This window comes from Terrapene carolina, unplaced genomic scaffold (genome assembly GCF_002925995.2).
Source record: "Terrapene carolina triunguis isolate 2854851 unplaced genomic scaffold, T_m_triunguis-2.0 Scaffold180, whole genome shotgun sequence".
Lineage (NCBI taxonomy): Eukaryota > Metazoa > Chordata > Testudines > Emydidae > Terrapene > Terrapene triunguis.
In genome coordinates this window covers 665,811-688,993 of record NW_020664531.1, presented here as the reverse complement: position 1 = coordinate 688,993, position 23,183 = coordinate 665,811, and the positions used below count along the sequence as shown (strand labels likewise).

At 39.2% G+C, this 23,183-nt stretch overlaps 1 protein-coding gene across 1 annotated transcript in view; it reads left to right on the top strand.

Annotated features, from left to right (window-relative positions):
• Nucleotides 1-22,821, top strand: part of LOC113407016 (epidermal growth factor receptor-like) — a 210,413-nt gene extending 187,592 nt beyond the window's left edge. The window contains exons 19-28 of the mRNA XM_026654081.1: nucleotides 104-202; nucleotides 6,221-6,406; nucleotides 12,128-12,283; nucleotides 13,117-13,192; nucleotides 14,930-15,076; nucleotides 19,888-19,985; nucleotides 20,567-20,734; nucleotides 20,857-20,904; nucleotides 21,146-21,248; nucleotides 22,338-22,821. Coding sequence (XP_026509866.1) covers nucleotides 104-202; nucleotides 6,221-6,406; nucleotides 12,128-12,283; nucleotides 13,117-13,192; nucleotides 14,930-15,076; nucleotides 19,888-19,985; nucleotides 20,567-20,734; nucleotides 20,857-20,904; nucleotides 21,146-21,248; nucleotides 22,338-22,714 — 1,458 coding nt within the window. The 3' untranslated portion in view covers nucleotides 22,715-22,821. The remainder of the gene's footprint in view (nucleotides 1-103; nucleotides 203-6,220; nucleotides 6,407-12,127; nucleotides 12,284-13,116; nucleotides 13,193-14,929; nucleotides 15,077-19,887; nucleotides 19,986-20,566; nucleotides 20,735-20,856; nucleotides 20,905-21,145; nucleotides 21,249-22,337) is intronic.
• The last annotated feature ends 362 nt before the right edge of the window (nucleotides 22,822-23,183 follow it).

Sequence of the window (23,183 nt, the reverse complement as noted above, 5' to 3'; positions counted from 1 at the left end):
AAACATCATACATATAAATGTAAAAACATGCATTTGCAATTACCTCAGCAATAGTGAATCACTGGGTTAAGGACCTAGGTAACCTTTCTTCTTCTTTTTATAGGGGCTCTGGATTCCGGAAGGAGAGAAGGTTAAAATTCCTGTTGCTATTAAGGAATTGAGAGAGGCTACCTCCCCAAAAGCCAACAAGGAAATACTTGATGTGAGTTTTCATCTTTATTTGGTACTATTAAATCTTTGCTGATGGTTTTCTTAATGGGAGGAAAAACGAGAGGAAGATTGTGTCCCCGGAATACCTGTAGCATTGATGACGTTTGCTTTGCATTTATATCAAGTGCACAAGGCATCTTTAGCCTTTGAAGGACTAATTTTCAAATCAGGGTTTCCTATTGCCAGATATAGTGAGCTGGTGTGGAGAAAAGACCAAGATAATTGTATACAAATACTTGAAGGGTATATAAATGTAGGTAAATGGTGAGAAGTTGCAGAGCTCTCTAACCCTGCTCCCACTGAACTCAGTAGGAGACCCATCTGCTCTCATTGTAGTCAGTGGGGGGTTTACCATTGACTTCTATGGGGGCAGAGTTAGACCAAAAGCAGAGCGCTTTTTGAAAATCCTACCTTGGAATGGTACAAGCAATAATGACATGAAATTTTAAAATATCAAATTAAGACTGATTATCCATTAAAACATTCTAACAGTGATATCTATTAGACAATGGAACAATCTGCCAAGAGAAAGTGTGGAAGCCCAATCACTTGAGATGTTTCAAATAAGACTGGAGAAAGATAATAGTGTGACACAATCTCTCCAATTGCTCTCCCAACTCCTCAGGGCTTTACAGAAGTTACGGGATCTAGCTCTAAACAATGTTAAGCTATTTTACTAGCAGCAGAATAGTTGATGGTATTTTAAAATGGAATGAAGATGACAGTATTTTAGGCTAATAATTCCACTCTGTGCCTGCTGTGCATTCCCTCAAAAGTGTGGTTTTGAGATACAGCAGTCACCATTAAAAAATCAACATTTGTTGACAACTGGCGCATCCTTAACCAGGCCAGCCAAATCCTGCAGCCACTCTGTGTGTGGTTAGTCTGTGGGTACCATTGCATTCCCTTTACCTCCCATGGACCTCTTTGTGCATAGGTCATTAACTAACATTGTGCACAGGGACCTTGATTTGGTGCTAAGGGGCATGTTAAACAGTGAGCTTAAGGCAGAGACCATCTCTTTGTTCTGTGTTTGTACAGCGCCTAGCATAGCAGGGTCCAGGTATGTGACTGGGGCTCCTACGTGCTATGGTAATACAAATTATAACAATAATAATGATCACTAATGCTCTTTGGACCCTGATATTTCAGAGTATCCTAGATTTAAATGCATGGTTACATAGGACTAAATGAAATGTTTAAAAAAAAAATCTGTCTGGCTCATGTGCCACGGAAACTGTGAAAAACCATCTGGCCTTGTGAACAAATCCAGGGATCACAGAAGCCAGTTGGATTTTATTTTGTTTCTTGGATCTAGCCCATAATTACAAAGGGGAAAAAAAACTCGTATGAATTCCACTTCTAATATGCTTGGACAAGACAGACACTCAGTGACTCACAGGTAGAGCTGGTCTGTGTCTGGACCCGTTCCCAAGCCCCAGGCACTATCTACACCAGCCTGGAAGGGGAGATACATTGCACAAGGTTTAGATCTGGTACAGGGTATCTCCCACACTGAGCCAGGGGGAAACGGGGGATGGAGTGTGATTCTGAGTCATAGTCTGCCTCCCAGGGCTGCTCCAAGGGCCGCCCAACAATGTACTGCCCCTTGCTTGGAGATCACGGTATACATATTGTAGAAAAAAAATATGTATGCATATGCTGTAAATATCTGTGAGTGATAAAATATGCATATATTTACATGGATGAACTATAAACCCAGATCCAGGGATCCTTGAGCTTAGGGAACAATCTGGTATTGAGGCAAATCTGAACTTTGCTGTTTGAGCCTAACTTGTATGCATATATACACATACACTTTATGTCATCCAAGAAAAGTTCTATTAAAAGAACCTGAAGCTTGCAAACACAAGCAAAGGTTAGGAGATGCCAGTATAAAGGTTGCTTATGCAACCCCTGTGTGTGTATGCATTTTATGGTACAGTCTTTAATTACATCAGTGATACTCAAACCTCAGTGATTCAGGAGCCAAATTAGCAATCAACATTACCCAAAAGACTGGGGAAATATTTAGTTTATATGTCTCACAGCAAATAAGTTCAATAACTCAGTGCAAGTTGATAACTTAATTGGTTAATAACATAGTAAAAGCCTTCTGATTTGTTAATACCTTAGATTGGTTAATAATTAAATCACGTAGTGTTTTAATATCACTTGCTGCAAAGAGTCACTGGAGACGCATTAAAGAGCCACTTGAAGCTCGAGAGCCGCAGTCTGAATATCACTGTATTACATGATCACATACTATTTGCATGAGTCCTACTAAGCCCCTGCAGCCCTGGGCTGGAGCATGCTCAGTAGCTCAGTGGGACTGGTGTGTGCACAGTCTGGTCAGCACATACATAGCTGTGAGAGGCTGAGCGTGCTCACTACAACTGGACACTCCCGAGATTTTAGCTTACAAACTCTTAACAAGTCTCTACTAAGCATGCGCAAACTGTGATTTCGCAGAAGCTTGTAACTTGGGTAATTTGGGGAAATGTTCATGGGAATGGCAAAAGGCATTTCCCTGTCACCGTGGCAATCCCCCTGCCAAATTTCAAGATCCTGCCCCAAAAGCATGGAGGTGCTAGAGCTTCTCAATGAAATGGTTGCAAGCATTTTTTTTTTTTTAACGTGGGCAAAACACTATATTTTTCCCTACCCTCAGTCGCAGAAGTGACTGAACTATTTTAGCTGAAACTTTCATCAACAACAACAACAACAACAAAAATCAGCCTGAGACTGACACCCGGCCTGGAACATTTCAGCCTAAATGGTTAAAGTTTGGCAAAATGATAAGCAACTGAAAACATAGTCTCACAATGGGGAGGTATTGGGCAACCTTAGCTATGGGCCACTTACAATAAAGCACTTTTGAATCCTCATTTCATCCTAGAAAAACTTTCTATTTCATATATATTTTAGTGTATTGATATGGCACATCATTTTATACATATACTGTTGAAATACAAAAGAAAAGGTGGTTACTTTCAGGACCAATATGTCAAACAAAATTCCTGCTGATTTAAGTTGTTTTACTAAAAACTGGCTATGTATTCACAAACACCGTCCATGTATCTGCCCTCTAACAGGCAGACACAAACAAAGGATGCAACCATACTATCAACTCCCTGCTTCAGGAAAACCTATGGCAAAAGGAAAACTCACTGATATTCCTCCTCATGGAATATTTTTAGCCTTACTTAATAACAGAAATAAAAAGGACATTAAAAAGCTGATGTAAACGGTTATGGAGAAAATAATACAAACTTGACAAAAGCTGCCTTGGACCTAATTGTACTAAATTCATGTAGAGCGAAGGAAGGGTTAATTAATAAGCCAAAATGATTGCCTCTGCATTCAGCAGATCAAGCTATTCCCATAGCAGGACAGTAGATTGTGACATGTGTGCTCTTCTGAGATATCAAAGTACTATTTTTTTTAAACAAAGTTCAGATATCGCCACATGATCTTTTTTTCTTTTTCCCATTGAAGTAGGATTCTTAGCAAGCGGCTCTTACCATTTTTAGCACTGTTTACTTTTTAGATGACTTAGTTGATGGAATTCATTCCACATTTCACAGGAAAAGAAAAGATACAAAGCGTTGGAAGCAGAGAGACAGAGAAATAAACAGAACTTCAAAAAGATTTTACTGAACAACTCTCCAAGGTCACTGATCCCTTGGAGATAGTGGCTAATTAATTAGCCACTTTCTGTAAGAAGAATCGCTAGGTATTCAGCATGTAAAACAGCATTTGTTCATATTCAGTTTATTCTCCAGCCACAACTCCTGTTGGCTTTATTAGGGCAGGGCTAATTCAGGAGATTTGTTACGAAATACCAAGCATAGTTGGAGCAGGTCAGAGCGTACCTCAGAGATTTCCAAGATAAATAATTGAAACAAAGACTTGCTTTAATTTAGTAAAATATTTAAAGAGACCTGTGACTGCACAATGGTTCCATTATAAGTTCAATGATTCTTCAAAGAGGCTATGGCCTATTTTACTTTGCAGTATCAGATTTAATAGGCAGTGTCAAATCCTGGAAGAACTCCATACTCCGTGTGGCCCATACACCCACTCCACACATTCAGTTCCCAATTTCCCAGCCTTGAGGTCTGCTCCTTGTAGGCTGTGAAGTAGATGGGCAGTGAGAACAGCTCTGAGTTTGCAGATTTTTCATTCAGCTAAAATGAATTCAATATGGATCTGAGACTAAACAGGAAACAGTACAAGAAACAGACTTTCTTTATTGCTGTGCTTACATGGTTTTTAAGCCCATTGGGATGAACATAATTAGGCCTCTGTTCATATGGAATCATCTTATAGAATGTGTGAGGCATTGAACCAAGAGGTTCTATATAAATTAATCTGAAAACCTGTATAATTTAGTAGAGAATGACATACTTTTCTTCTAATTTTTAAACCATGTAGAATTTAATTGGCAATTATATCCTTCAACTAGAATTCTATAGGTTATTTTCAGTATTTTGTAGTAAGGTGATCATTCTTTATCCAGTTCTATAGTAATGTTCTGTGATCCTTCTGTCCAGGAACCCTTTGTAAAGGGCATCATGAGGGTGGGTTATGTGTCAAACAAAAAACAGAGTTATCCCTCAAAGCAGACCTCTCAACATCATTACCTCAGTATCATGTAATAAATATCATGTGTCAGTAATACATATCATCCTTAGGCTGGCAATGTGAAATAACAGTGCAGTGGCAAAGGAAAATATTGCTCATGGATTTCAGATTTTTTTAACGTCATTGCATAAATGCGCTTCTAACAATAGCCCCGTGCCAGCCTCACAACTAGGTGACATATGTTAAAAGCTTGTTAGATGATGATTAAACTGCTATCATATTGTATTTCTTAAGCCTTTCTAAAGAGCAGAACATTTTCTACCTCCACCACAGAAGTGTCTCGACTTTGTTTGCTTGCATGCTTGTTTTGGGCTGCCATCTGTCAAGGGTGTCTGATGTCATTCCAGATGCGGATTTAAATGCTGACCTAAAAGTTCACTACGTGGAAAATTTCCCACTTAGTTCTGTATTAACTTTGTGTCATAAAAAGAATAACCAAAAGCAATATCCTGTAGATCAGGAACAAAAACAAGTAAAAATATGATGGCTAAACATTAAACCTGATTTTTCCATAGGGCCTCCATTTTTGAGTGCATAACTTTGTGCTTGCAGTTCACAGTGGGTATGAAAACTAGCCTGCAAAAAATGGAAGTCCCTGTTTAAAAACCAGACCCAAAGATGCTCTAAAGTCAGGAGTGAGAAGGGGGAAAAAACCTACACTGGTAGTTAATAATTGAATGCCATAACTGGCCATTGCGTGCACAAAACCTTGATAGATATTTATTTTTGGCATGATTGTGTTAATGAATGCGCATGGTAGGTGAGCATTTGCTCACACGTTGTTGAAAATCAGGCCCTAAAGTTCTATCTAATTACAAGGCTGTTCTGATGGAAGGTTGATTTCATCCTGGCTCCCAACTGTATAAAAATGCATTATAAACACCTTCATTATATTGCTCACATTGCCATAACACATAAAAAAAGCTTTACCAGTCAGGGCCAAGACTTTCAAAAATGGTTGCTTAAAATTAGGCTCCTAAATCCTCATTTAGGCTGCTAAATATGTTTCCTGATTTTCAAAAATGCTGGGCACCTAGCAGCTCCCATAAAATTTGAAATTATTAAGTCCTGTTAGGTTTTTGTCTCTGGAAGTTTGCACTGAACACACTGCTTGGTATACAAGAACCAGGAAAATGGGTGGCCCTGGTGCCATTTTAAATGATGTCTTAACATTCAGAATCAGGACCGCTCAATGCAGTGGAAAATATGCATTAGAGACCCAACATTTTACAAAAAGGTTCAGTAATCAGGAAAATGCCAGATTTTTGTTTGTTTGTTTTATTTTTACTACTGCCTCTTGCATCCTAATATTTCTGTCATACATGAGGGACTGTTTCAGGATGTCTTCTCTTTTTCTGATCAGGAAGCTTATGTGATGGCTAGCGTTGACAATCCCCATGTGTGCCGCTTGCTGGGAATCTGCCTTACTTCTACCGTCCAGCTTATCACACAGCTTATGCCTTATGGCTGCCTCCTTGACTACATCCGAGAGCACAAGGACAACATTGGCTCCCAGTACCTTCTCAACTGGTGTGTGCAGATTGCAAAGGTAAATGAATGGCAGCACAATCCATCCAAAACTCTGATCATAACCGAAACCAAGAGATCTGAAAGTATGTAATCTAGCTATCCTCTAGGTCTTTGTATTTTACCTGAGGATAGAAAGGCTTGTTGTACTTGATACTTAAGATAACAACACTTTTCATTTGTGTAGTGCTTTAGATTTTCAAACCATTGTGTAAATATTAACTGATCCTCAGAACATTCCTGCACAGAGCAGGGTTATCACCACTGGACAAATGATGAAACTTGCACAGATTGCAATTGAATGACTTGCCCAAACGTGATGCAGTGAATCAGTGGCAGCAGGAGGGATTAGAACGTGGCAGTTCTTCACTGTCAGTCCTGTGCGATACCATGCTACTCCCCCAATAATCCATAAATGGTTCATTACAAAATGCTATTTCTGTCATGCTGTGTCGCATGTGTCGCAGGGCAAATGTGATGGTAAAATCTCTTCTGTGTTGGAGATTAATGCCCTGATTTTGCTAACTGCAGAGGAATGGTGATCAAATGCAGAGCCTTTTGCTACTAAAACACCCGCTCATTCTGATGCTGGTTGTTTATGACCAAAAGACAGTGCCACTAGGTGGTTCTTCAGTAGCATGTGTGCAATAAGTTGGTATATACCTCTACCTCGATATAATGCTGTCCTCGGGAGCCAAAAAATCTTACCACGTTATAGGTGAAACCACGTTATATTGAACTTGCTTTGATCCACCGGAGTGCGCAGCCCCCCCCCCCCCCCCACCCCCCAGAACACTGCTTTTCCGCGTTATATCCGAATTCGTGTTATATCAGGTAGCGTTGTATCGAGGTAGAGGTGTACTTAGCCCAGTTCCAGTGGACGTGTATCCATATAAGAAAATCACTATCACATCTGGCACAAATTGACATGTCAGATTCAGCACAGAGACAAAGGAGGAAAGGCAGCATGGAGACTAAATGATATTCTCTAGCCCTTAGAAGTAATCCTCCATTTTAGGGCTGTGCCACCATGGCAGGGCAGTGTAGGGGATATTGCACTGCTCCTATCTAGGCTCTCTCTTTTCTTTGTATAAACAGAGAAGGTCTTTTTCCTGCGCAGTCCATGCTACACCTCTCACAAGCATGAGGTTGCTTAACATTTTTTAATATTCAGTGATCATAGCCATTTGCAAGGTGTCACATTTGAACAACCTGTTCAAACTTTGTTTACCTTGACGTTTCTGTAATTTGATTGAAACCCTGTTGCTCTGACATTTTCATTTAAACTGTAGAATGTCAATATGCTGCCTCTGTAGCTTTGGTGTACACCTTGAAAAACGTAATTAGCATGGGAGGGACAAGAGAGATAAAGACAGGAAAGACTGCCCAAATTAGCAGAAGGAAAAACAGTAACTTGGAGATTCCCTGTGCTTACAAAGGAAAAAACCAGCAGCATCAGTAATCTCCCTAACCAGTAGAAGCTTGCATCTGCTGTGTTAACATTTCATAGTGGGTCATTTACAGCACCGACTGTATATTCACGTACCCATTTATCTTGCATTTGTATATTATTAACCCAATTATTCCAAAGAATGTTGAGAAAATAGCTGGAGTTACAGTTAATATAAAATCAGTGCATAATAGAGCAACTCAACATATAAAATCGGCGCATAGTAGAGTAACTCAACATTTCAGCTTTGTATAAGCATGAATTGGGACTGCACAGAGCACACAATGGATCACTAGAAATTAAAGTAATGTTGTTTACAAGGAAAATCATTAGCCAACAAGATGTATTGGCTAATTGTCATCATTTATTGATGGCATATGCTAAGTAATGATCTTACAGTCAGTCCTGGGATGTTCTTTAAATAGAGTTATCTTCATAAATTATTCTGTCCCATGTAATGCAGATTTACAGACCTGATTAAATAACTAAGTAAATAAAACTAAGCTACTGTAGCTCATGCAAAAGAAGAAAATGAGGGGCAAAATAGGCCTTATCCTGAGGTAGCTGTGGGTAATTTTGTTGGAATCTAAGTCAGCATTTTCCTTTCTTTATAGAAGGATTTGTCCTGGGAGGAAAATAGTGGTTGAATGTCTAGAGTGGGGCAGAGGGAAGAAGAAAGATAGGGAGCTTGGGAAGCACATAACCTTTCCATCTTCTTTTTCTAAATCCCTGTATTACAGCAGTTACGACGTGTACCCGTTATTAAGGTGGTAGAATAGTTCCTATTCTAACATCCCATTTTCAGTCACTAAGTGAAGCATCCCCCTTGTGGACTGACTATTTCTGTGTTTGGGCCAGTTCCAAGGTGACCTTTTTTGGAAAGCTGGAGAAAAATCCCTTTAGCCATTTTAAGGTGCAGGAGGATGAAAAACAGTTATCTCATTTTAAAATACCATTGCAACATGGGTCATTAGTAGGGTGACCAGATGTCCCGTTTTTATAGGGACAGTCCCGTTTTGGGGGACTTTTTCTTATATAGGCGCCTATTACCCCCCACCCCCGTCCTGTTTTTTCACAGTTGCTATCTCATCACCGTAGTCATTAGGAAGAGATTGGTGGGGGGAGCTAAAGGGAGGGAGCAATAGATGTAGTTTCTATCTTTCTTAATGATACTAACAATCTCTAAGATGCTCAGGTCCCTGTAACCCTCTGGTTGCATTATATGCATTTCTGTAATACCTATTTTTAAATTAACCAGAACACATTGCACACTTACTTATTCTTAATCCCTTGAGACCTTGTACACATTCCAAGTTTGCCTGCTATGGTTTGCTTTTGATAAACGTACTGAAGACTTCAGAGATGTATCCACAAACTACACAGCTCCTTTTCCCTCTAAGACTTTTGTAGTGTACTGAACACAATACAGTAAATAAACTTTATTCAGTGTATCATGCAAACCGCCCCTGTTTCTAGTCTGTCTAATTTTAAACTGATTACAGCACCTTCCTGATTTTGCCACTTTTGGAGATTTTATCTCCTCACTACATTTCCCATCTTCCCCATTATTAATTTCTCAGGGGACAAAATTGGTCCTAAAATTGTGACATCTCATTAGTTACACTCTTCTGCGCAACTGAACTGTTACCATTCACAATTGTTAGCTTCTGTTTGATTTTCATGCCAGTTTACCCTCCAACTCAGAGCAACTCCCATCTTCACAGCTACTAACTGACCATCTACCATAGTCTTTTGTGTGGTTCTTTACTAAATGCTCTTCTTAAAATCCACATAAATAATGTTTATCATTTTTCCTATCAATATTTTCTTTGTTACTACATCCATAAATCTTGTCCAATTTTTGGACATGATCTGCTTCTTTAAAAACCCACACTGTTGTTTTTTCTGTAAATCCTAGCAAATCTGTTCATCTCTCTTAACTAACAAGCAGGAAACAAACTCCCTTATGGACCCTTTCACAGTTTATTTTTGTTTCTCTTCCTGTGCCTTTGAAATCATTTTTTAATATACGTTATGGCTCATATATTTCATTAGTGTACAGAATGACTAGCTTTCAGATAAAAGGGTTTTGAAGACCACCTTTAAACTCAATGAATACAAAATGGGGAATAACTGGCTAGGTGGTGGTATGCTGAAAAAGGATCTGGGGGTTATAGTGGTTCACAAATTGAATATCAGTCAGCAATGTGATGCAGCTGTGAAAAAGGCGAATATCATTCTGGGATGCGTTAATAGGAGTGTGATATGGAAGGTAATTGTCCAGCTCTACTTGGCCTTGTTGGGGCCTCAGCTGGAGTACTGTGCCAATTCTGGATGCCACACTTTAGAAAAGATGTGGACAAAATGGAAAGAGTCCAGAGGAGAATAATAAAAATGATAAAAGGTTTAAAAAACCTGACCTATGAGGAAAGGTTAAAAAAAAAATCTGGGCATGTTTAGTCTTGAGAAGAAAGACTGATGGGGGGGACCTGATGATAGTCTTCAGATATATTGAGGACCTGATGATAGTCTTCGGATATATTGTTATAAAGAGGTCAATGATCAATTGTTCTTCATGTGCACTAAAGGCAAGACAAGAAGTAATGGGCTTAATCTGCAGCAAGGGAGATATAGTTTAGATATTAAGAAAAACCTTCTAACTATAAGGATAGTTAAGCACTGCACTGGAATAGGCGTCCAAGAGAGGCTGTGGAATCCCCATCATTGGATGTTTTTATGAACAGGTTAGACAAACACCTGTCAAGGATGGTCTAGGTTTACGTGGCCCTACCTCAGTGTAGGGGACTGGACTTGATGACCTCTCAAGGTCCCTTCCCGCCCCACATTTTTATGATTCTGTGTGAAGAAAAGTTGAGTGGCTTTAAGAGTGTATTATAGTCCTCTGGTTTATAATATGTAAATCCTGATCCTGCACACAGTTAAGAATGTGTTTAACTGTATATATGAGCAGCCCATTGTCTTCTGTGTAACATTAAGCATGTGCATAAGTATTTGAAGGATCAGGATCTTAAGTAAATTAATTTAAGACTGATTCCTTGCCTCTCAGCTGCTTTGAACCGCTTTACCAAAACCGATTTAGCAGGATAATTCTCTTCTTCCAGACTAGATCAAATGATTTTTCCAATGTAGGCTGTTTTTTTATTGATAACTCAAGATTCTTTGTTTCAAAAGCTCAGCTCATTAAAGTTAAATGTATTCAATTACATTAACTTACATAGTGGCATTATGCCAGTTTGCTGGGGTGGTTTATTTTGGCAACATTAACCGCCCTTAGTACATTGATGAAGTTTTGCTTAGAAACTTCACTATAAGATTTGATGGTGGTCCAGCTTAATGGTGGGGCAAGAATGGGAGCGGGAGCTGGGGAGAGAATGACTCCCCAGATGCTTTGTCATCACATTAGTAGGATCTTTTTCGTGCTGTGTGTGTAGACTGAAAGTGCTTTCTGTATTAACTGTTCAAAAAACAACAGGGAATGATTGTAGTTCCTAAAAAGGATCTTGAAAGAAGCTTAACAACCTGAATGTTTCTCTCTTTTAACGCAGTTCACACACACAGGGGTGAGGGGGGAAAGCTCCACGGTCAGAAATAGATGTTAGGATCACGGCATAACAAAAGTAAACCAGCACTATTAACCCTTTTATCTGCCTGAAAGAGCTTTACAATCAATATGGAGAAAGATGTCCTATTCTTCCCTAAGAGGAAATTGTATAAAAAGAGCATACATAGTATGTCAAGTGTTCTCTAGTCACAGGGGTTACTGAAACTGTTTCAAGGGGAAGCTGAAAAAGAGCTGTGTCATTGAACTCAGACATAAAATTATAGGGTTTTTTGTTTGGTTGTTTTCCATCATCTCTGTGACAGTATGCCTGAGTATTACCAGTTACAAAACAGGGTCTGCCATGATGAGGCAGAGAATCAACTGCTTGGTATTATTACTTGTTTTTGATTGAACTGGAAGAAGAGTCTAATGATGTATTTATAGTATATGTGAAGTTAACCTGTACGTATATCGACATATGTATATTAACATGGTGGCCAAATTCTACTCTGAGTCACACTGAACTCAGTCGGGTTGCACAGAGCAGCATTTGGCCCATTGTTAGACAGTAACATCCTGTATGTAGATTTCTTGGGCTTGATCCCAGTCAAGCTGTGCCCATTTACCCACGCTGCAGATCTGACCCTTTATCTTCCCCTCTCCTGTACAGAGTGAGTGTGGGTGGTAGAGAGAGAGAAGTATGCCAATTGCATGTCATACGTATATTGTAGGGAATGAGCTACTTGGAAGAACGTCGCTTGGTGCACCGTGATCTGGCTGCCAGGAATGTCCTTGTGAAGACTCCTCAACATGTGAAGATCACGGACTTTGGACTGGCAAAACTGCTTGGTGCTGAGGAAAAAGAGTACTATGCAGAAGGAGGCAAAGTAAGAAGTATCAGATAACCATCTTTATGTGTTTCATTGGATGTAGATATTTGCACTTGTGTATGAATCTTCATTTTAAAAATGAGACAATCAGGGTGGGATTTTCAAAAGTGCTCAGCATTGGCTTAATTCTGTTCCCACTGTAGCCATTGTGAGTCCATTGACTTTAATGCAAGCAGAGTTAGCCCCGTGTAACTTCAGTGAGAACAGAGGTAGGCCGATGATGAGCCCTTTTGAAAATCTCCACCCATAATGTCTGGGAAAAGCCAAGATGAACTTTTAAAAAAGGGCAAGTCTGAATTCTGTCATGTAGACAATACCAAATAATGTGTAGTTTATGAACAGAAAGGGAATACTATATATTTATATATGAAGAAGGGCCTGTCAGATCTCATTCAACACCCCAGTTTGAGGGAATATGCTCTAATGAGAAATTAAAGAGAAGCTGCTTGTGAATATTGCAGAGAGAATAAATGGAAACCATCTGATCTCCGATCAGTCTTCACTGTACAGCCTGGGATTGGATTTGTGCCCTGATCTGATATGAGATGTTTAAACAAAAAAAATCTTATAAAAGTTCAACTGTTAAGAATTTTGTAAAACTGAGTTATCAGAGATATTTGTACTAAAAAGCAAAATATTATCCAAGTTCCCAGACTCAGAGTGACAAATCAAAACAATGATAATTGATCCCTGTAAAACTCAAGTTGCTTGCTGTACATCTCAGATTTTCTGCCTACGGTCAAATTATTGATATAAACAACTCTGTTGTTCTAACAGTATTGCTCCTAGATTTGAGGTAGGTGTCTTATGGCTTAACTGGATCTTCCTAGGTTCCTATCAAATGGATGGCTTTGGAGTCCATTTTACACAGAATCTACACCCATCAAAGTGATGTCTGGAGTTATGGTAAGTCTAAAAATGTGATCATAATGATTTTAGATGGGTGAGAACAATTGTAAGATTTGTTAGGGACACTACACAGCCAATTTTTCTCCAGATATTCAGTCATCCTTTTATGATACTTATAACAGGGTCTTATACCAAAATGATGGGAAGAATAAATATTAATGATGGGCCAAATCTTGAGCTTCTTAACGAAGCAAAATTCCCATTGATTTGAATAGGGAATGAGATTTTGTCCTTGAAAGAGAGACAGTCAAATTGTTTTTATACATATATACACATTTTGGGGGGATAGGGAGGAGCATGTTCTTTGGAGAAGTTGTGCAGGTATACTTCCCAAACGGCACAATGTTAAAAGTAACCAACCTCCCTAAAAAGTAGCATGATAACGGGAGGTCAGCATAGCTAGCCTAAAAGCTAAAACCATAGTGGCAGATTGACAGATTGTGTAAATTGGGCCAGATGTCAGCTGATGTAAATCAGCGCATCTGTTGTCTTCAATGGAGCTACGCTGATTTACACCAACTGACAATGGCTAGAAGTAATTACCTTCCTGAGTCCATGAGCAAACAAGTGACACAGTGACTAAGTAGAGTTCACAGTATTCCATAGGGAATATATTTAAAAGGTTGATAGACTCATAGCCTTTGAACTAAAACATACAGAGACTATTGCAATTGAATAGGTAAAAGATTCGTTTCCCGGAAAATAGCACATTTAAGGTAGGCTGAATTTTGGGCTTGAATGCCCATTGCATTGGCCCATAGGTGTTTGAATCAATATTTGATTCAAAAGGAAATTGTGTTATATGGTCATTTAAAACTCCATAAAGTCCGGTTGTTAGGACACCAATCTCCGTTATGTAGGAATATACACTAATTGTTTTTTTACTGAGATGATACCTGAGAATTCATTGTATACACGCTTCCTGGAGTAAGCCAACCTCTAATTTAGGGGGTTTAGGAAGAAATTTTCCCTGGGATCAGGTAATTTCATAACGGCTGTAGCACTATTTCTTTCACCTTTCTGTGAAGTGCTTGGAGATAGGTAGACTAAAAAGACCTTGGGTCTGATCAAGTATGGAAATTCCTATGTTCCTATTAATCCACATAAATACATTTTCTTCACGTCCAAATTCCTATTTTAGGGCCCATGCAAATGGACAGCATCATGTAACGGCTACAGCATGGAATAGGTGATGTGCTGAAAGAAAATATTTTGCTGCAGTTAATTTAGAAAGCCTTCAAAGAGAGGAGATATTATTTTACCTCCAAAGAGATTATTTAAAACAATAACAAAACTTTTATTTAAAAAAAAAAAACACTTTGTGGGTTGGAATCAGTAATTAGCAACCTAATACCTTTCTGTTGTGAAGAGGTGAAGTCATGAAGTAGAGTTGAACATTGAGATTTTACCTTCTGTAAAACCCTAAAAAAAAAAAAAAAAGAAAGAAAAGGCCTGATTATTTCAATTTGTTTTGTTAACTCGGACCTCATTAAAATAGCTACTTCTGTAAGATGGAACATTTTCTTCCTCCATGAACAGTTGGCAAGTGAATAAACAATGATGGCCCCTTTAGTGAGCCTTAGCAGCTCTAAAACAAAGGTTAATGCCTCCACACTCTCTCTGATACGTGCTGTTCCTAGGTCAAACAGACCAGGTCTGCTGTGCTTTGGGAACATCATGAATCCTTGCTGACCTGATGAGACTCTAACATTGTCCCTTTCTCCTATTCTTCAGGTGTCACTGTTTGGGAATTAATGACATTTGGATCAAAACCATATGATGGCATCCCAGCCAGTGAAATTTCATCTGTCTTGGAGAAAGGCGAGCGTTTGCCTCAGCCTCCTATCTGTACTATTGATGTCTATATGATCATGGTCAAATGTGAGTTCAGTTCTTGTACATGTCCATGTAGTTCATATTAGTAAGAAGGAAAATGGTTCTAGTTAGGGAACATTTGCATGCTATGCTGTATTCCTGAGATTCACAGGAAAACATACCTATGTGCTATAGGAGAAGAGTAACATCACTGTGGTATGTTCAGACATCTCATGCTTCAGACAAGACAGCAGATTTTTCTTTAACTACAGCTCAGAGTCCAAATTCTCATTTCTCATCATTGTGGTAGTGAGCATGGTATAAAAACTTAGATTACACCAGTGTAAATCCAGATTAACCGTGGAATTACTCCAGAATTACTCTAGTGTTGCTGAGGTCAGAATATAGCCCCAGGTTTCCAATTTTGCACACTGAATCATCAGTCCTGACTTCTCTTCCTGTGTTTTCATTTAATTTCATTCAATAACAAACACAATAGGAAAAAATGTCTGAGAACCGCAGACAATCACAATATTAGTGGCTGCACATGAAGACTTTGAGCCAGGATCCTGAGCTTCATAACTGGTCTGACCCTCAATTTTTTATTACTTATACTCAGACACAGTCATTACAATAAATGCACAGGCGCTAGCAGATTTGGTAAAGCAAGTTTCTGCGGCATTGGTTCCATGTCCTTATTACTGTAAGTACATTAGAAGACATTCACAAGCAGCCCACTAGGTGGCGTTTAAACACTTTCTTAGATAAAATGTACAAAGTCATCAAAGAGGTTAAACTTTTCTTTGACTCAAAGAATTTACTTCTACTAATGTTATGGTTTTAGGAATCTCTGAATACATACTTCTTACTACTACTAATAACAATAAATCACTCATCCAAAAAGGGTTAGCCTGCTAAAATGAGATCTTGACAGATCTAATGGACCAACTAGCTGATTTCACAACCTCCCTTAGTGCATGGTTATGAAGCATTTATACACATGCTATGCAGACAAAGCACTGACAATGATACTTCACTGGAATTCACAATATTTCCTGATTTAGTGTAGTTCTAGAAATATTAAGCAGCAAGTTAAGACAGGTCTGTGGTTGAATACTAATAGAGATTCTACTCAATTGGGGGGTAGGGGAGATAATAACAGAAAATGTGGGAATGGCAGAGGTGCTTAAAGACTTCTTTGTTTCGGTTTTCACCAAGAAGGTTGGCAGTGATTGGACGTCTATCACATAGTGAATGTCAGTGAAAATGAGGTAGGATCAGAGGCTAAAATAGGAAAAGAACAAGTTTAAAATTACTTAGATGGGTTAGATGTCTTCAAGTCACCAGGGTCTGATGAAATGCATCCTAGAATACTCAAGGAGTTGACTGGGGAGCTATCTGAGCCATTAGCGATTATGTTAGAAAAGTCATGGAAGATGGGAGAGATTCCAGATGACTGGAAAAGGGCAAATATAGTGCCCATCTATAAGAAGGGAAATAAGGACAACCTGGGGAATTACAGACCGGTCAGCTTAACTTCTGTACCTGGAAAGATAATGGAGCAAATAATTAAGCAATCAATTTGCAAACATCTAGAAGATAATAAGGTGATAAGTAACAATCAGCATGGATTTGTCAAGAACAAATCGTGTCAAACCAACCTGATAACTTTCTTTGACAGGATAACAAGCCTTGTGGATAGGGAGGAAGCGGTATATCTTGACTTTAGTAAAGCTTTTGATACTGTCTCTCATGACCTTCTCATAAACAAACTAGGGAAATACAATCTAGATGGAGTTACTATAAGGTGGGTGCAAAACTGGTTAGAAAACCATTCCCAGAGAGTAGTTATCAATGGTTCACAGTCGTGCTGGAAGGGCATAATGAGTGGGGTCCCGCAGGGATCAGTTCTGGGTCCTGTTCTGTTCAATATCTTCGTCAATGATTTAGAAGAAGAGCTCTGTGTAAACTTGAAAACTTGTCCCTTCCACCTACAGAAGTTGGTCCAATAAAAGATATTACCTCACCCAGCTTGTCTCTTTCAAAACCTGGGACCAGCATGGCTACAACAACACTGCAAATAACGATTAGTAAGAAGATAGTTAGATATGTTCATCAGTGATTTAGATAATGGCATAGAGAGTTTGTGGATGATACCAAGCTGGAAGGTGTTGCAAGTGCGGTGGAGGATAGGATTAAAGTTCCCAATGATCTGGACAAACTGGAGAAATGGTCTAAAGTAAATAGCATGAAATTCAATAAGGACAAATGCAAAGTACTCTACTTAGGAAGGAACAATCAGTTGCAAACATACAAAATGGGAAATGACTGCCTAAGAAGGAGTACTGTGGAAAGGGATCTGGGGAGCATAGTGGACCATATGCTAAATATGAGTCAACAGTGTAATACTGTTGCAAAAAAAGCAAACATCATTCTGGGATGTATTAGCAGGAGTGTTGTAAGTAAGACACGAGAAGTAATTCTTCCGCTCTACCCCATGCTGATTAGGCCTCAGCTGGAGTATTGTGTCCAGTTCAGGGCGTCACATTTCAGGAAAGATATGGACATATTGGAGAAAGTCCAGAGAAGAGCAACAAAATTAATAAAAGGTCTAGAAAACATGACCTATGAGGGAAGATTTAAAAAATTAGGTTTAGTTAGTCTGGAAAAGACATAACAGTTTTGTAAGGTTGTTACAAGGAGGAGGGAGAAAAATTGTTGTTCTTAACCTCTGAGGATAGGACAAGAAACAATGGGCTTAAATTGCAGCAAGGGAGGTTTAGGTTGGACATTAGGAAAAACTTCCTAACTGTCAGAGTGGTTAAGCACTGGAATAAATTGCCTAGGGAGGTTGTGGAATCTCCATCATTGGAGATTTTTAAGAGCAGATTAGACAAACACCTGTCAGGGATGGTCTAGATAATACTTAATCCTGTCTTGAGTGCAAGGGACTGGACTAGATGACCTCTCGAGGTCCCTTTCAGTCCTATGATTCTATGAGATCTGAAATACAATTTTACTGGTAAAAGATCAGCCAAATAAAGACACACACTTCTAATCTGAAAAGAAATCTAAACATGAGTTTCTACCAAAGGGCCCATTGAAGCCAGTGGGAGTTTTACCAACTATAATGGGATCAGGCCCAATATTGTATTTAGTAATGAAGACTGTAGAAATACTTAAAGGAAACCTTAACTGAAATATAAAAAAAAAATCATGTCAACTTAGAAAGACAAAACTAATAAAATGTGCAAAATAATCACTACATCAAATTATAAATAAAAATCTAAACCAATAAAATATTAAACATTAAAATATGTATAAAATTAACTTAATATTATATATTAAAACCTGTTTTCAATCTAATGGGCCAGTTTCTGCCCTAGTGTAAATCACTATAGATCCATTGACTTCATTTAGAATAATTAGCAATGAAGAACGATGCTGCCCCTCCATACAGAAGTTAGGGCAGCGGAAACGCATCTCACCACTGGAGCCAACTGTAAATTGGGTTTTCTTTCAAAGTTGTTATAAAGCAAAGTTTATTGGTTTTAAAGGTACGTGACAATATTCAACCCGCAGCTCAATTAACCAGCATGTTTTTAAAAATGAATTGACATTACTTTACAATAGCAACCATATCTCAGATTCCCCATTTACCCCAATAGTGAGATGAATTTCCTGCATAGGCTGGAGTATCTGAGCAAAGTGGAAGCCATTATTGCAGAAACAGGAATTCAGTAAACCACAGGGAGACATGTGTTCAACTCCTTGCTCCAATGAATATTTAAGGATTTAGACAAAGTGGAATAGCTTCAACAGGAGAGACTGAGCACAACCCACCCTACAATAGTCCATAGCCTAGTGGTTAGGATGCTCACCGGGAGAGGAAGATCTGAGTTTGTCACTACTCCAGAGTGGGGATTCAAACCTGGGTGTCTCACCTCCCAAGCAAGTGCCCTAACTACCAGGCTAAAGGTGACTTGCATGTTCATTTTCTTTTTCTTTCTTTCTTTCTTTCTTTCCACTCATCCCTTCCTCTGAAGCTGGTTCCTGGCCAAAACTAATCATGTCAAATTTACGGATAGTGTCAGATCAGCTGAAACTCCATTTTTCAACAAATCAACTTTTTGTCCCAGAAAGTCTGCCCAGTTCTGTTAGCCTATCTGTAGGGTGCTGTGCATAGGAGATGATTAAAAATCAACAGTTACTCATGGGGCCCTGTTCTGGTCTCAGTTACCCAGGTGATTTCCATGAGAGATGCACCTGTGTAAATGAGAACAAAATTGGCGCACTAGAGGCAAATCCAGATACCGTCACCAGGCCAGGTACTGATCAGATATATAGGGCAATGGGGGAGAGAATCCTCCCCACACCATTGTGGAGTGGCTCTGAAGCTGACATAGCCTTCACAGATCTGCCAGGTGGAGTGGAGGTATGTCAGGGCCTGCATAGCACTGGATCCCCTCCCTGTCTCCTGGTTCACCACTCCCTGCCCCATCCTGTGGGCTGCTATGTAGTGAGCTTGTGTGGAGCAGGGATCCTGACTTTTAGGAGGACTATGCAAGCAGGAGTTAAAAGAGGGTACTCCCTGCATGTTGATGCTAAGCAGGAATCTTTCTACCATGTCTTCTATTTTTTTGGTCTTGCAAGAAGAGCAGGGGGTGTTGTTCTTAAATGCCCAAAAGGAACAAAGAATAAAGTCTAACGAAAAGCTGATGTGAATGGATTTCTATTTGTTACAGTTTGATGTAACAGCTTCACATGTACCAAGCACAATACAGTTCCTATCCTTTACATCTTATTTTAAAACTCTCTTCAGGTTTAATAGCTAAGATCATTTGATTTGTGCTTTGTTTTCCATACTGTCCCTTCAGGCTGGATGATAGATGCAGACAGTCGCCCCAAGTTTCGTGAGCTGATATCAGAATTCTCCAAAATGGCTCGAGACCCTCAGCGCTATCTTGTTATACAGGTATTGATCGGTTTGTTTTACCAGGAAACCAAGATGTTGAACGGTCACTTAGAAAGATGCCCAGGGGAAATAACAGCAAATATGAAATAATACACATGGTATGCTCACAGATGAGCAAGCTAAGGAGTTCAATGATTCCATGATCAAATCTCAAAAGAAACCGGACCAAATGAACATCAACAATATAGTCTTATGCTACTTCTTTCAGTTAAAGAAAACTGTAACACTGATTGTTCTAGTCCATTTCCAAGTTGTTACAGTAAATACTTTAGCATATTACCATATTGCTTAAAAATAAAGAACAGAACAAATAATAAATATGGATATGAGGAACAGAAATGTGACTAAGAATGTCAGGTTACTTCATCTTTCATAGAAGCAAAGAAGTTACAGGAAAAGACCTGTTAGACCACTGAGTCCATTTCTCTGCCCAGGCAGGATTGTGCTCTTCAGAACATTTGCTAACATTTAATGTGGAAAGAAGAGCTACTTAGGAGAACAGCAGCAGAAATCAGCTGCTTTGCTGTAGTGCAGGCAGGAGGGTGTCCAGCAAGCTGCTCTTACTGTGGTTTGGTTGACAGGGAGATGAAAGAATGCACTTGCCAAGCCCTACGGACTCCAAGTTTTATCGGACCTTGATGGAAGAGGAGGACATGGAGGACATTGTTGATGCAGACGAGTACCTCATTCCACACCAGGGATTTTTCAACAGCCCCGCCACATCCCGGACTCCCCTCTTGAGTTCGTTGGTATGATATTTCATCCATGTTCACACACCTAACTGTTTAGAATTAGTCATTTCCCAGGTCAGACAATATTTTTCTCTTTTTAAAATATCTTTTCTCTCTCTCTCTCTCTCTCTCTTTTGAAGAGTGCTACCAGCAGCAATTCAGCCACAACCTGCATTGATAGAAATGGGGTAAGTAAATGTGAGCAGCTACTGTTAAAAGTATCTCATCACTGTGTTAATGTTGTGAACTGAATTAAAGAATCAAGTCTTGATTTAGCAGAGATAGTGCCTCAATTTCATCACCAGATGTTGGCTTTCTCTTCCTCCCCACCCCTTTTTTTTCTGCACATACACATACCTGTACACACTAGCCTCTATGAAATAGTCTATTCTATACTCGATTTCTTAACCTGTACCTTTAACCTAGCAGAGATACCCCGTGAGGGATGACAGCTTTGTCCAGCGCTACAGTTCAGATCCAACTGGCATCATCTTGGAAGACAGCATAGATGATGGCTTCCTGCCTGCTCCAGGTGAGTACATCTGCTAGGTATCACCTGATCCTCAAGTTCATTCATTGATCAGCAACTTGGAATGCCATCGGCTTCTCTTTTAGATCTTTGAGGATTCTTGGTGATCTCTGGGTAATCATTTTCCTTCCCCTCCCTCAGCAAAGGATCCCTAAAGATCCCCACAATTTTTCGTCACTGGTCAATAAATAGGGGTGGGAAAATTGTGTAGAATTTTTCTTTTCATTTTTTTCCTAGATCTTTTCTGACAGCTTCTTGACCACATATCATTCACCATCACCACCAATCAGATTTCTACTGTTTGTTGTGGGTGCCTTATCAAGGTTTTTTTTTTCTTTTTTCTACCAATCAGACATTTCAGAAAGTCTCTTCTAAGAACTCTTTAGTCCTCTTCATTGTTTTTATTGTAGAAACTCTGCTTCTTGTTATTGCTGTTTTACTGCTTTCCAAACAGAAATATATTCAAGCAGAATGGATGGCACAATGAAATACACAGTGTTGCTAACCGCAGTCTCACATGTACTTGTATAGTAGTTCTTTGTAACCAGAACTGGTTGACTTAAAAGATCAGTAAGAGTGTTACAAGGATGTTTTCATAAAATGATATACTCGCAATACTTTGTCCTTAAATAGTACAGCAGTTGAGTAAGGGAAAGAACCAGCATTGAGCATTGTAATAGTGGGATATGGGGTCTCAGTTACTGTTGGTCTTTTATTTATTTATTTATTTATTTATTGCATTTCCATTATCTTTAAGTATTTCTCCAGATATTTGGTTGCTGTCAGCTAAACTCCCTGACTCAGATTTCAGAACACTCATGGGGATTTAGGCAAACACACTTCACTAAAAGCCATGGGAAATGTGTGGCTAAATTCCCTTGGCTGCTTTGAAAATCTGATTCCTTGAACCTTTGTTCAATGGAACTTCCTGCCTTTGGCTTAGTCTTGGAATCCTGAGAAAGATCCAAAAGACTTGTGGGCTGATGTGTGAAAAGATTGTTTCCACGTGATTAAAAATACACATCAGATCATTTAAAGGGCTGCATTAGTTACATATCTTTATTGCTTGCTTTCTTTCTTTTTAAATCTCAGAATATGTCAATCAGTCAATCCCCAAAAAACCATCAGCATCTGTAGAACAGAATCCAATCTACAACAACATCTCCCTCCCAGTAAACCCAAAGCCCTCTACAGCTTCAAGCTATCAGAATTCCCACAGCACAGCAGTGAACAACCCAGAGTATCTCAACGCAAGCCAGTCTCCTTTTGTCAAAACGGTTTTTGAGAGCTCCCCGTACTGGGACCAAACAGCCAATCACCAAATAAATCTGGACAATCCTGACTACCAACAGGACTACTTTCCTAAGGAAACTAAGGCTAATGGCATCTTTAAAGTTCCTGCAGCAGAAAATCCTGAATACTTAAGGGTAGCAGCACCAAAAAGTGAATACATTGAAGCCTCAGCATGACCACAGAAAAACTCTCTCTTCTTGCAGTAATACAAACTAAAATCCAGATGAACCACCTGGCTGCTGCAGGATCAAGCTATGAACTGACAGAAGAGCAATCACAATTCATTGACAGACACGCTTTTCCTTTCAAGCTGGTGGGCTGAATTCACCAAGCTCATTTTACTATATATTTGGGGCTTTTCCTTGTCCATCCACATACATAACTTAGGCACATACCATACACATGCATGCATGTTGGACTAGAGCAAGAACTTCCTGCAGATAAGAAATTGCAGATGCATTCCTTTTGTTTTCAAATGGTAGCATTATAAAAAGCCATTTTGGGATTAACTGTAAGAATTCCTTTCTACAATGCATATTTTTATAAACATTTCTAATGGAATTTTTGGATCTTTTACAAGATGAGACGCTTGCTTGTTGTACTGTTATGTGACTCTCGGACCACGAGGAAAAAAAAGAAGCAATA